The sequence below is a fragment of the Pongo abelii genome, chromosome 11, assembly GCF_028885655.2.
Source record: "Pongo abelii isolate AG06213 chromosome 11, NHGRI_mPonAbe1-v2.0_pri, whole genome shotgun sequence".
Lineage (NCBI taxonomy): Eukaryota > Metazoa > Chordata > Mammalia > Primates > Hominidae > Pongo > Pongo abelii.
The window spans coordinates 134011858-134026648 of record NC_071996.2 but is presented as its reverse complement, the minus strand read 5'-3'; the positions used below and the strand labels follow the sequence as shown (position 1 = coordinate 134026648).

The window sequence follows — 14791 nt, the reverse complement described above, 5'->3', positions numbered from 1 at the left end:
CCCGGGTTCAAGCGATACTCCTGCCTCAGCCTCCTGAGAAACTGGGATTATAGGTGTAAGCCACGATGCCTAGCCAGTTCAATGTATTTCTAATCAGAGCTTTCAATGGACTTGGGAAGGAATTGGGAGAGATCTTCTTGAGCTCATTCTAAAATTCACCCCACTGAGGCATCAGGATGGTTCTACCTCTGAGCTCTTCTTTCTTTTCTGTAGTCCCTTCAATTACAAAAGAAGAACATAGAATATAGACAGGTAAAGGCACTGTGTAATCAAAGTGGTGATTCAAATCACCATGCCATAGTGTGGAGAATATTTTTAATATTCCCACCTCACTTACACAGAAAGGCAAACCCCATGCAGATTACATATGTAAACATTAAAAATGATCAGTTATATCAAACTTCCAGAATCAAATACAGAACAATATTTTTAAAATATTGAGGAAGAAATAGCTATTGTAAATATGATATGGAACCCAAGAGCCAGTCAGAAAAAGGCTGACAAATTTGACTACATAAAAATTTAAAACTTCTCTAGGACAAAAGATTCCCTTAACAAATCTAAAAAAAAAACAACAAATGGACAAAATATTAGCAATGCATATGACCAAGATTTAATATATACAATATTTAAGAGTTCTATATTCATTCAGAATAATAAGAAAAACACCATGACTTAAAACACTGAGAGGGCCGGGCGTGGTAGCTCACGCCTGTAATCCCAGCACTTTGGGAGGCCAAGGCGGGCAGATCACGAGGTCAGGAGATCGAGACCACCCTGGCTAACATGGTGAAACCCCGACTCTACTAAAAGTACAAAAAATTAGCCGGGTGTGGTGGCAAGTACCTGTAGTCCCAGCTACTCGGAAGGCTGAGGCAGGAGAATGTCGTGAACCTGGGAGGTGGAGCTTGCAGTAAGCCGAGATCACACCACTGCACTCCAGCCTGAGCAACAGTGCAAGACTCCATCAAAAATAAACAAAAACAAAACAAAACAAAGCAAAAAAACACTGAGAGCATTCTCTGACAAAGAGTTCTATGAAGAAGAAAAAGAAATGACCGATAATAAATGAAAAATTCCTGACGACACTAAAAATGAAAACAATGCACATTAAAGCAGCCCTGAAATAAGACTTTTTATATTTCAATTTAAAATGTTTTTATTGTCCAGGTATATTAGTTTAAAAAGCAAGATAGGACAAGTGTGTACAGAATTACTCATTTAAATAAATAAAACTATATTCCAAAACGTGTTAATACATGCATAGTAAAATTCTGGAAAGATAGACACCAATGTTCACAAGAACAGCTATTTTCAAATCAGAATAAAAAGCAAGATGAAGACAGAATAAAGCAACATGAGCATTTTGAAAAAAGTAAATGGCTACTTTAAAAGGCATTCAGGTTTTATCTTATGAAAGGTGTAGAAAAAAATGCTCCTGGAACTGACAAACAAATTTAGTAAAGTTTCAGAATACAAAATCGATGCATAAAAATCAGTAGCATCTTTATACACTAAAAACGTTCTAGCTGAGAATCAAATGAAGAACACAGTCCCATTTACAATAGCCACAAAGAAAATGAGATCCCTAGGAATTCATCCAGCCAAGGAGGTGAAAGATGTCTACAAGAAGAACTACAAAACACTGCTGAAAGAAATCAAAGATAGCATGGATTGGAGGAATCAATACAGTTTGAATGACTATACTGTTTAAATCAATTTATAGATTCAACACCATCCTTATCAGAATAAAAGTGTCATTTTTCACGGAATTAGAAAAATCTATTCTAAAACTCAGTTGGAACCATAAAAGAGCCTGAATAGCCAAAGCAATTATAAGCAAAAAGAACAAAGCTAGAGACATCACATTGCCTGACTTCTAACTATACTACAAGGCTACAGTAATCAAAATGGCATGGTACTGGTACAAAAACAGACACATAGACCAGTGGAACAGAACAGAGAACTCAGAAACAAACCTGCTCACCTACAACCATCTGATCTTCAACAAAATCAACAAAAATAAGCAATGGGAAATGGACTGTCTATTCAATAAATGATGCTGGAATAACTGGCTAGACATACGAAGAAAAATGAAACTGGATCCATACTTCTCATCCTATACAAAAATTAACTCAAGATGGATTAAAGATTTAAATGTAAGACCTAAAACTATAAAAATCCTAGAATAAACCTAGGAAATACCCTTCCTGACATAGGCTTTGGCAAAGAATTTATGGCTAAGTCTCCAAAAGCAATTGCAACTAAAACAAAAATTGACAAGTGGGACCCAATTAAACTAAATAGCTTCTGCACAACAAAAGAAATTACCAAAAGTGTAAACAGACAGCCTTCAGAAAGGGAGAAAATTTTTGCAAACTGTGCATATAATGAAGGTCTGATATCCAGAATCTACAAGGAACTTACACAAATCAACAAGCAAAAAACAAAAAAAATCCAATTAAAAAATGGGCAAAGGACATGAACAGACACTTCTCAAAAGAAGACATACAAGTGGTCAACAAACATGAAAAAAAAGCCCAACATTACTAATCATCAGATAAATGCAAATCAAAACCACAGTGAGATACCATATCACACTACTCAGAGTGGCTATTATTAAAAAGTCAAGAAAATAACAGATGCTGGTGAGGTTGTGGAGGAAAAGGAATGCTTATACACTGTTGGAGGGAGTGTAAAATTAGTTCAACCATTGTGGAAGACAGTGTGGCAATACCTCAAAGACTTAAAAACAGAAATGCCATTCTACCCAGCAATCCCACTACATTTAGGTATATACCCAAAGGAAAATAATTTGTTCTATCAAAAAGATACATGCACTCATGTGTTCCTTATAGTGCTATTAACAAAAGCAAAGACATGGAACCAATCTAGTTGCCCATCAACAGTGAATTGGATAAAGAAAATGTGGCACACATATATACCATGAAATACTATGCAGCCATAAAAAGAATGAAATCACGCCCTTCACAGCAACATGGATGGAGCTAGAGGCCATTATCCTAAGCAACTTAATGCAAGAACAGAAAACCAAATACTGCATGTTCTTACTTACAAGTGGAAGCTAAACATTGAATACACATAAATGTGAAGATGAGAACAAGAGACACGGGGGATCACTAGATGGGGCAGGGGGAGAGGGTGGCATGGGCTGAAGAACCATCTGTTGGGTACTATGCTTACTGCCTGGGTGACGGGATTTTTGGGACACCAAGCCTCAGCATCACACAATTTACCCATGTAACAAACCTGCACATGCACCCTTTAATCTATAATAAAAGTTGAAAAAAGAAAATAATGATAGTAAACCTTAGCATTAAAAAATAGTTCATTTGTAACATAAAAATTAAGTAAATTCTTATTTATTCTTACTTCTTTTCCCACTGTGTTTTTCCAAAGTAGAATTGTTTTCAACATCCATGGTATCTAGAAAGTGACAGGTAGTGGTCAGAGAAGTGTAATTTATAAGTAAAATTTATAAATCTTATGATAATTCACACTGCGTGGAAGGCTGCGTTTATAACAATATTCTGAGTATAATTTATGTGTCTTCCTTCCAAAGGAAACAGACACTGAGTTGATGTCTAAGGTCTTCCTCTAGTTCTCTGAGACTTTGAAACAGCTCTTCATTACTTTTATGCACCAATTTCCTCATTTATGAAACAGGGACAGCAACAGTTATCCCGTTCAGCTTTAAAATTTTTATGAATATTAAATATCTTACTTGCAAGAGTTAATAGGAAATCACTATATATATCAATAACAGTCCAGAGGATATCTTTCAAAACTATGTATTTTTAGCTTAAGAGTAGGTATCTGATTTTTTTTTTCCTGACAGGTAGCAGGACTATTTGTCTTTTTAGGCCTTTCCAAAGTTGTGACAAAATGACAGTATTACCTGTGAGTGGAAGAACATTTTTTTTTTTTTTTTCAAGAACAAGGATGGAACTCGCTTTATAAATTCAACACTTTACTATTGATATGCTAATATAGCGAGATACTACTATGTTTACCAGTGTATTTTTTTTTACCACCTAACCAAGAGAGCCCATTCTGTTAAATATGACTTTATAATGATCTCTTGCTTCCCTGCAGTTCCCAAAAGGGTCAGGTTAAGCAAATGTAGAGAACAGGATTCTGGCAGCACCAAACCTGTTCTTTGTCACAGTCTGCTCACAGTCAAGTGCAGCAGGAAACCGGGACTATGATTTCAGACTTTTGAAATTCTGAAGCCTGGGGCCTGTGGGCCCACTTCCTGTTGGTGATCCAGAGGCTGTTTGATGCTTTGCTTCAACTCTGATCACTTCCCACATCCCTACCCAGTGTCTGTGATATCCACTGAGCCACTTCCATCCCAAGACCCTAGGGTAGCCTTACCCATCATGTCAGATGCTTGACTACTTTCAGTCCTTGCTTCTTGGCTTCTTGGCACAGCTTTTGGAAAACACATGACACAGGAGCACTTCTCATTTTCAGGTTCTTGTGGCTGTGATCCTAAATTGTGATTTGTAAACATTTTTATTTGTGCCCACTCCCCTCCAAAGATTCTCCTTTCCCCCAACATTAGTGACTACCCACTCCCCACAGCTAAATTAAGGGATGGGCTCTACATCTGAAATCTCTTTTTCTTTTGTGGTTCCTCACTGTATTTGTCCCTTCTGTTCATAAATAACCCTGAGAATTTCATCTTGAAATAAAGGGTCAATTAATAGTTTGTTTCAGTGATGAAGAACACTGGAGGAGCAAAGGCTGGTTGTAGGGAAAAAGATGACACACTCAGTTTTGGAGGTGTTAAGTTTGAAGGTCTTGAGTAACATCCAAGTGGTGAAGTCTAAGGCCTTCAGGACCTCCAACAGGAGCCTTCTGACACTTGGATGAATGAGTTTAGAAGACAGGGCTGGCTGGAGATACATATGTAGGAATCATGAGGTTGTGGGTGGTGACTGAAATCACAGGAGTGGATGAAATGCCTAGGTGAGGCCTTTTGTAATCTGGGTGAGTCAGAGGGGCCAGGGGACACCTTATTCTGAAAACTTACTGCTATTATGAATCATGCCTTGTGCTAAAGTTGCTTTTATCTCCTGGTCATTTCAGATCCTACAATTTCTCCATCATTCTCTTCTCACCCTTTTACACTTCCCCCTTCTTGCCTCTATTTTTCTCTCATCTTTTAATTCTTTCTCTACATACTTCTTGTTGTACCTATTTTTTTACACCACTCATCACCCTTTGAATGTATCTCATTCCACCTGTTTTCCTGTTTATATCTTTAGATCTAGTTTTATTATTGAGGTGAACTTCTTTCTACTATCACTTCCTCCTTCTGTTCTCTCTTCTAGCTTGTTTCTCTGAATCTTATCTTGACTTTTTTTTTTTTTTTTTTTTTGAGACGGAGTCTTGCTCGATCGCCCAGGCTGGAGTGCAGTGGCACGATCTTGGTTCACTGCAAGACCTGCCTCCAAGGTTCATGCCATTCTCCCGCCTCAGCCTCCCGAGTAGCTGGTGCTACACTGCCCGCCACCATGCCTGGCTAATTTTTTTTGTTTTTAGTAGAGATGGGGTTTCACCATTTTAGCCAGGGTGGTCTTGATCTCCTGACCTCGTGATCCACCCACCCGACCTCCCAAGGTGCTGGGATTACAGGCGTGAGCCACCGCGCCTGGCCCTTTTCTTGATCTTGACTCTTTTTGCAATTTCAATCTTTGTCTTTATCCACATTTTCTTCATCTATATTCATCTTTATCTCGCAGGTTATTACTTTCATCACCAAATGCCTGCTGTTTGGACACTGACCACATAGCCATCTCTATTACCTTTGTCTGTTCCTTATGAGCTTTCTACCTTGCAGGCTGTTAATCAATCAGCAACTTTATTTTCACATTTCTGGTACAATTTCTGAGAAGTATCTCGAAAATTATCCCCCCCTCCCCCACAAAATTCCCCTACCTGGAATATTTGAATTCCTTGTCCACTTAGAAAAACTTGAAGCTGACTCTTATATCTTTTCATTTGGTGACTCTAGCCTACCTTTCTCCATTCTTCCTCCTTACTTTATCCGCTCAGTGTCTCCTCCCTCCATTCAGGAGCCCAGCTCTTCTTTTTTTTTTCGCTCCCTCAAACCTGTTGAAAGCAGCCCGAGTCTGTGCACAAGTCTTTGTGTGTGTGGTGTGTATGTGTGTGTGCATATGTTTTGGGGGAGAGGTAAGGAAAAGAAAAAAGAGCTTTTCCTCCATGCAAGTAGGAAAACAAAGATAATTAATAATGAACACCATAATTGGCTTCTGCATCACAGCTAATGGGCTGCATCTCTTCTGACTCTCTTTGTGTATTTATTGGAGGAGCTTTAAATTCACAGGACAATGAAGACAAACAAGGAAATAATAGACTATAGACAGTGACCAGGAAACCAGCGAACCTGTCTCAATGTGGTCATGCTGAACTATTTTCAGAGCTTAAACAGACTGACAAAAAAATACACCTACATCAATGAGTACACCTCATAGCCCTACTCTATCTGGCCACACCTCGTTCTCCTCCTCACTTCTCATTTTTCTGCCCATTGCCCTGCTGCTATACATTTTTGTCTCTGTCTCTTTGATTTGGTGAGCTCATCTCCCTTTGATTTTTCTTGTCTCCTGTGTTGCTTTTTCTGTTTCCATCAATGATGTTCTGTTCTCCTTTATTTCTATGTTTATCCATTTTGCTTCTATCTTTCCAGGTATTTTGTATATTATATAGCTGGTTCCATTCCTATTATCTCTGTCTCTTTGCGATTTTTATTTTTCCCACCCCATAAAGATTATATGTATTAACCAATATATATATATACACACACACATATGTGTGTGTTTATGTATGTATACATGTTATATGTAACAAATATATGCATGTGTACACACACACACACACACACGCACACAGTGGTTGTTAAATAAGCTTTCTTGCATCAGGCACTGGTACAGTCTCCTGTGAATATTCTGAGTTCCTTGCGCATCTTCTTTGGACTTTGACTTAAATGACACAGCTCTTATACTCCTGTCTGTTACATACAACAGTCACCCACCATGAGACACCTGGGTTGCTAGTTTCTATTGTTTCTTTAGTTTTTTGGCCCTAATACTTCTGTACATCTATTTCCTCACCCCAAAATGGGTATAGTTAGCCTGCCTATGTCTTAAAAATTTTGTGATGACAAAATAAGATCTTATTTGCCAAAATACATTGAAATAACACAATATAATCCAATTACATGATGAAGGACATCTACCAAAAACTATACTAATGTTTGAGAGTGTTTGATCTGAAGTTTTTATTTCTGTCTATAATTACATAGTAGGAACAGTTGTCTTTTGAGGCTTTACAATTACAAATGACATTGATGTCAATCCATGTATCACTATAAAAATCTAAGATCTTAGTGTTAATAGGAATGAGAGCAGGTTTCAAAAAAAGGATACCACAAATTTGCTATTTATTTCTTCTACAACAGCAAAATATAATTACATACATTTAGTCAGTGAAACTCTTTCTGTTAAACATGAGTTTATCATAACTTCCTGCCTCTTTCCATTTTCTAAAATGCAAAAAGGAGTTCCCAGATGAACTGGATACAAGGTAGTGAAGGTGCTCAGAATAAAAAGTGTCTGGAAACAGCAGCTTTTAATTCACATTCCTGACATTCTGCAGGCCAAGTCTTGGCATCCTAATCTTCTTTACCTGACCCACTTCTTAGGGATGAGCTGCAGGTTTCCTGAAGCTCTTCTCCATTACTCAGGTCTGAAAAGTCACTACTGCTGAAACCTGCAGAAAAAAATAAAATTCCTTAACAGTCTTAGTCTGAGTCTTAGGAACCAGCAGGGAATTCTTTAAAAGCAAAACTGAAGAAGAGAAGCTTGTGGAGGAGGGGGAGAAATATTCCCACCACTAGGCCATCCTTTGGCTTTGATCATCTGACCTGTTGGTCAAGATTGCTCCAGGAGCCCTCTCTGAGGCTGGGGCTGGGGATGATGTTGTTTCTTATGCTTCTTATCCTTTCATTATCAGTTTGCACATACTTCTGCTTCCATCTCAGTTTCTTATCCAAGGGAACCATGGAAGCAACATCTTAAAGATGTCAGAGCCTCCATCAGCTGGGCCCTGAATGACTGTGTGGGCACCCCCTCCACTCAGGAACTACTTTATCCTATTTATGTGAGTGAAAAATAAACTTATGTTGCACTTGTGCCTTTGAACATTTTGAGGCTTATGTTTTATACCAGCCCAACTCATCTAATTGAAAATGTAAAATGCAAATCATCTAAAATCCCAACAAATTAATTTTTTATTTTAAAGGATATAACATAAAAAGTGAATGTAGCTTTTTCAGCAAAGAAAGACATTTGTTACATCAAGAGTTTTTAATTGCTCTTACGTCTCTTCCTGTTGGGTATTCTCCAAGTAGATGTACTTCTAGAAATCATAGGATCTAGAAAGTAAAGGAAAACCAAATCAATAATATCTAACTAAAAGATCTATAAATCTTATGACTGCTTACATTGTTGACAGAATTTGGACTATAAATATTCTATGAGGATCATTTCTGTCTCTTCCTATCTAAGGGAAAGAGATTACTATCAAATGGAGCACAGACCCACAATCCTTTAGCCCTAATTGCAAAATCAATGACCTTTTTTTTTGTTTTGTTTTGAGACAGGGTCTCACTCTGTCAGCCAAGCTGGAGGGCAGTGATGCAATCTTGGCTCACTGCAGTCTTGACCTTCCAGGCTCAAATGATCCTTCCACCTCAGCCTCCCACATCATTGGGACTACAGGCATGCACCACCACCATGCCCAGCTAATTTTTTGTATTTTTTTGTAGAAATGGGGTTTTGTCATGTTGCCTAGGCTGGTCTTGAACTCCTGGGCTCAAAAGATCCACCTGCCTCAGCCTCCCAAAGTTTTGGGATTATAGGCGTGAGCCACCACACCTGGCCTCAAAGATATTTTACACTTGATCTTAGCCAAAAGGCCGAGAAGCGATCTCAAAGATATTTTAATAATCAATATTGTTTTCATAGGTTTGCAGCTAACTAATTTGGCAGTGAATCCGGACTTGAGTTGCCATGAGTCCATGTAAAATCTTATCATATTTGGTGTGAATATTTATATAATTTGCTGTATAAACATTCGTATATTTGAGAATGGGATTCTTCCCTGGATCCTACTGGGGTATTTTGTTTTATATAGAATATAAACCACATTGTCTTTTTAAAATAATAAAACATTTTTTGAACTTTGAAGTACATCTGGCTTTGAAGGTTTTATAGAGGATTATGAGTGTTTATTAAGAGTTTGGGTTGTTAGCCTTGTCTCCTCCTATAACTTTCCATATGTGATGTGCAAAGAAAAAAGATCCTTAAGTGTGCCTTAGTTTCCCCATCTGTCAAATGGGGGGACAATAGTTATCTTGCCCACCTTTTAGGTTATTGTAAAGATGCAAGTAGATCTTATTTACAAATATATTTTCAAATATCACTATTTGGCCAATTTCATGTTGGGGGCCATCTGTCAAAAGTATGAATTGAATGTGATGGTTAGAAACAGGAGGCTTTCTTTCTGTCAATAACTAGAGAGTATGACCAGAAGCTTTGGAATTTTGAACAAGTTTGTGACAAAATCAAGCAATAACAGACTAGTGTACTTTCTTTTCTTTACAAAACAGGGAACGGGCAGAAGTAGAAATCACTACATAAATCCAACACTTTAGAGTTAATAGGTCTGGCAGTGATATGGTTTGGTTGTGTCCTCACCCAAATATCATCTTGAATTCCCATGTGTTGTGGGAGGGACCTGGTGGCGGGTAATTGAGTCATGGGGAGAGATCTTTCCTGTGCTGTTCTTGTGATAGTGAATAAGTCTCACAAGTTCTGAATGATTATATAAGGGGGAGTTTCCCAGCACAAGCTCTCTTCTCTTGTCTGCCGCCATGTGAGACGTGCCTTTCACCTTCTGCCATGATTGTGAGGCCTCCCCAGCCATGTGGAACTGTAAGTCCATTAAACCTCTTTCTTTTGTAAATTACCCAGTCTCAGGTATGTCTTTATCAGCAACATGAAAATGGACTAATACAGGCAGTCTGTAGTAAACAGGGCACTGCCACTCAACCACAACCATCTTGTTAAGCCTGAATTTAGAGTGACTTCTATCTTTGCATTTTTCAAAATGGTCAGATGAGGTAGATGCAGAGAACTGACTCCTGGATAGCTGTTGTGTGCGCTCAGAGCACAGTGCATCAAGGAAGAGGTGCTCTGAAGTCAGAGCCCTGAAGTCAAGGGAGCTGTTCTTACCCTTCTCACCATGCTTGCTTCTCAGTGCCCCGCTTGAGGCTTCTGGGGGCGCCTCCTCCTCACTGGATTCTGAAAAGTCGTAGTCTTGTCCTATTACTGCAGAAAGGAGCAAATGTCCTTTGGAGGTCTCAATGTATGATAAGGGAACCAAGTCAGAATAATATTCTATGAAAAGGAAACTAGGAAAATTTGTGATGCTCTGAAACTTCAGGGCAAGAATGTCCGTGCTCTCAAACCTCCATGATCTGCCTTTTCATTCAAATTCATGTGGCTCAAGGTTAGTATTTTATCCCTCACTGTCACCTGAGCCTGAGGCTGAGAAAATTTTAGCCCCAGTGGGCATCTCTGCTTTGTCTTGGCCCCCTGTCTTCTTACACCACATTATCTTTCTTTCTTTACTTGTCCCTTTATGGATTTGTTGTGGTTTTTGTATATGGATTTGTATTTATTTGTAAATTTGCTTCTCTCTCAGGGCAACTATGAAAGTCTAGGATGGGAGAAGGCAGATCTTCTACCTGCCTGCTTCCCTGAAGAACTGCTTGAAACAGAGCCCAATCTTTCCCCCATCTAAAAATCCTTGAAATATTCAGTTGAAAAAAATATAAACTTCTACTAAAAACATAAAAAACCTTCTGTTGTGTTGGGGTCATTGACTTCTTTGGGTTCATATGTTATAGCAGTTAGCCAACCTACCTAATACAAAAGCTAAAATAGGAACCATTGAAATTTAAAGCAAATTTATATTTTACTTTGAAGGATACAGCAAGGAATTAGACTGACTCTTTTGTAGAAAATATTGTTCATTTATAACCATGAAGAGTAGTTATTTTCTCTTACCTCTTTTCCTAAAGCTTTCTCTTACCTCTTTTCTTAAACCTTTCTCTGAATGTAGATAATTTTCTGAAATTCATGGGCTCTGTAAAGTAAAAGAGAGAAAACCGTTATTTGTATGCAAGAGACTTATAAATTCTATGACAACTGACATGGCAAATGGGCTTGGGTTAATACCAAAGTTTTTGTTTTTGTTTTGTTTTTATTTTGTTTTGTTTTGTTTTGTTTTTGAGATGGAGTCTTGCTCTATCACCCAGGCTGGAGTGCAGTGGCGCAATCTTGGTACACTGCAGCCTCTGCCTCCCAGGTTCCAGTGATTCTCCTGCCTCAGCCTCCTGAGTAGCTGGGATTATAGTTGCGCACCACCAAGCCCAGCTAATTTTTGTATTTTTAGTAAAGACGGGGTTTCACTGTGTTGGTCAGACTGGTCTCGAACTCCTGACCTCAGGTGATCCGCCCGCCTCGGCCTCCCAAAATGCTGGGATTACAGACATGAGCCATCGTGCCCTGCCAATAACGAAGTTTTGATGAGCATTTTTCTGTCTCTCCTTCTAGTGAATCCAGTTCTGGAGGTTTAGGGTCATAATGTTGGGATCCTGCCCAGCTCTCCCTGTAATCCTCTGTGTGTATTATTTGGAAATGCCTCTTTTTAATTAATTTTTTTCAACTTCTATTTTAGGTTTGGCGGTGTATGTGAAGGTTTGTCACATGGGTAAATGTGTGTCACAGGAGTTTGTTGTACAGATGATTTCGTCACCCAGGTATTAAGCCCAGTACTCAATAGTTATCTTTTCTTCTCCTCTCCCTCCTCCAACCCTCCATCCTCAAGTAGACCCCAGCGTCTGCTGTTTCCTTCTTTGTGTTCATAAGTTCTTATTATTTAGATCCCACTTACAAGTGAGAACATGTGGTATTTGGTTTTCTGTTCCTGCGTTAGTTTGCTAAGGATAATAGCCTCCAGCTCCATTTACGTTCTCTCAAAATACATGATCTTGTTCTTTTTTACTTATTTTTTTTGAGACAGGGTCTCACTCTGTCACCCAGGCTAGAGTGCAGTGGCACAATCGTAACTCACTGCAGCCTCAATTTCCCAGGCTCCAGTGACTCTCTCACCTCAGCCTCCCGAGTAGCTGGATCACAGGTGCACACACACTACCATGCCTAGCTAATTTTTTTTTTTTTTTTTTTTTTTTTGTTGAGATGGAGTCTTGCTCTGTCACCCAGGCTGGAGTGCAGCGGCATGATCTTGGCTCACTGCAACATCCCTCTCCCGGGTTCAAGTGATTCTTCTGCCTCAGCCTCCCGAGTGGCTGGGACTATAGGCAAGCACCACCATGCCCAGCTAATTTTTGTATTTTTAGTAGAGACAGGGTTTCACCATATTGGCCAGGATGGTCTCGAACTCCTAATCTCATCATCCGCCCGCCTCGGCCTCCCAAAGTGCCGGGATTACAGCAGTAAGCCACCACACCCGGCCCATGCCTGGCTAATTTTTGTATTTTTGGTAGAGATGGAGTTTGTCCATGTTGTCCAGGCTGATCTCAACTCCTGAGCTCAAGCCACCTACCTGCCTTAGCTTCCCAAAGTGCTGGGATTATAGGTGTGAGCCACCGTACCTGGTCATAAATGACTCTTAAACACCACTAGCTCCCATTTTCTCACATATAAAGCAGGGATAAACTAGTTACCCTATCTCCCTGTTAAGGTTTTTGTAATGGGGAAATGAAGGTTCATTTTCAAAATCCCTGTGAAAAATCACAGGTAAGCCAATGAGTAAACTATAATTTGGGTTTGGGTGTAGTTGAAGTCACTTTTTTTTCCCCATTAATAATTAAATAGCAGCACAAAGTATTCTTTGAAGACTTTCTGAGCTTGTGATTAAGACAATATTATCAATGACCAAAGGAAGACTGTGCTTATCATGCTCTATCAAATATAAAGGGTTAGTAGTAGAGAATAAGTACATTGTTTCAACTCTTGAAATAATAACTCTTGACAGTTTGTTGTTAAAAAGACTGTTATTTTACTAGCATATTTTTGCTACATTTTCAATGTATCAATCAATTGAACCAATCCAGTTAAACAAGAGTTTATAACGCCTTCCCATTGTCTTCCCTTTCCCAATAGGGCCAGAGAGGTTAAATGTAGAAAGTGATATTCTAGAATTTATGGAATCAAGGCATAAGGAGACCACTCAGAATGAAATTAATCAAGAAAACAGAGCTCTGGATTTGTACTCTGGATATTCTACAGTCTCAGGTTGCAACTCTAATATTCTTACCTGGTACAATCTGGGGTCGTGAGCAAGTGGCTTCTTGGCCCTCCTTTTCCTCATTTGATCCTAAAGGGCTGTCATTATTGATCACTGCACAAAAGAATGGGATTCTTTAGAGGTCTCAGTGTGTGACCAAGGAATCAATTCAGTAGGAAATTCCCTAATAAGAAAACCTAGAAAACCTTGAAAATCTGTGCAAGTCCTCACCTGTATACAGGCCATGCTTGTCTTTCCTTTCAAGTAACCTGCATTGTGGGTTAGTGATACTCCATTCTTGTCCCCAGAGGGAAACTTTGCCTTGCTTGGCCTTTGCTTTCCCACGCTTCTTTTACTTCTTATCCCTTCTGCTTGCCATTCCACATTTCCTTTGTTTCTGCTTCTATTTTTCATGCAGGGAGACCTTGAAGATCTTCTGTTAAATACATGAGCTTCTTCTACCTCCCACCAACCCAGTGCCTTCCTGAATTGTTTACAAGGCTGAGAAATAATCTCCTCATGTATTTGAGCCAAAGACATATTTTGGGACTATTTTTTAGAGCAGATTGCTTACACTAAGTTCAAAGTTAGAGTACATAGTGTCTAAAAACTAATGCAAATTTACATTTTACTTTGAAAAATACAGTGAGCAATTAGAATGAATGTATTATTACATTGTTATTTTATAACATCAAGATGAGGTTCTTCTTTGCTCTTAGGTCTTTCCCTAGTGTATTTTCCCTAAAGTGGCATGTTTCTAATATCCTCTGGATCTAGAAAGTAAAGGGCAAAACAAATCAACCAATGTGCATACTAAAAAGTTATAAATCTTATGACAACTCATGCCGCAAATAGGATTGAGATAATACAGGATTTTAATAATGTTTCTCTCTTTCATTTCACAAAGGAAGTAACTCAGAATCCAGGATGCTAGTCTTGTCTTTCCTTTAATTTACCATGAGATTTTGGAGATGACTTTGAAACATTTATGCAATTGTGTTCTCTCATCTAGGAAACAAGGACGAGAATCTCTCTTCTGTTTACCCTTTTAAGGTTATTGTAAATTTAAAAATAAGACAATTTGCAAAAGTCTTTTAAAAAATCACTAAATGTGCCATGACTTGCTGAAGAACTCTATCAGAAACAATACTTCAGGTTTCAGAATACTTTATCTCAGGTATTTGTTTTTGCCAACACCAGATAGTTGGATGAGATGTCTTTTGACCCTATTCAAAGTTTGTGATCAGATGACAATAAGATCTTCCCATAAAGGAATATTTAGTTTTCTGTTCTCCATAAAAATCACTATATAAATCTAACACTATATAGGCATAGCAACTAGTTAGTTTTAAAAACAAACTCA

The 14791-nt window shown here is 38.6% G+C and overlaps 1 protein-coding gene across 9 annotated transcripts in view; it reads right to left on the bottom strand.

Annotated features, from left to right (window-relative positions):
- The window catches only part of SP100 (SP100 nuclear antigen), a 129082-nt gene that overhangs the window by 67773 nt on the left and 46518 nt on the right, over nt 1–14791 (bottom strand). For 8 of the 9 annotated variants that reach the window (XM_054548485.2, XM_054548486.2, XM_009238204.4 and 5 more), the window contains 7 exon segments: nt 13459–13542; nt 11209–11262; nt 10347–10442; nt 8432–8485; nt 7738–7821; nt 4399–4515; nt 3394–3447 (listed from right to left, as the gene is read on the bottom strand). In XM_054548485.2, coding sequence (XP_054404460.1) covers nt 3394–3447; nt 4399–4515; nt 7738–7821; nt 8432–8485; nt 10347–10442; nt 11209–11262; nt 13459–13542 — 543 coding nt within the window. 9 annotated transcript variants of the gene reach the window in all.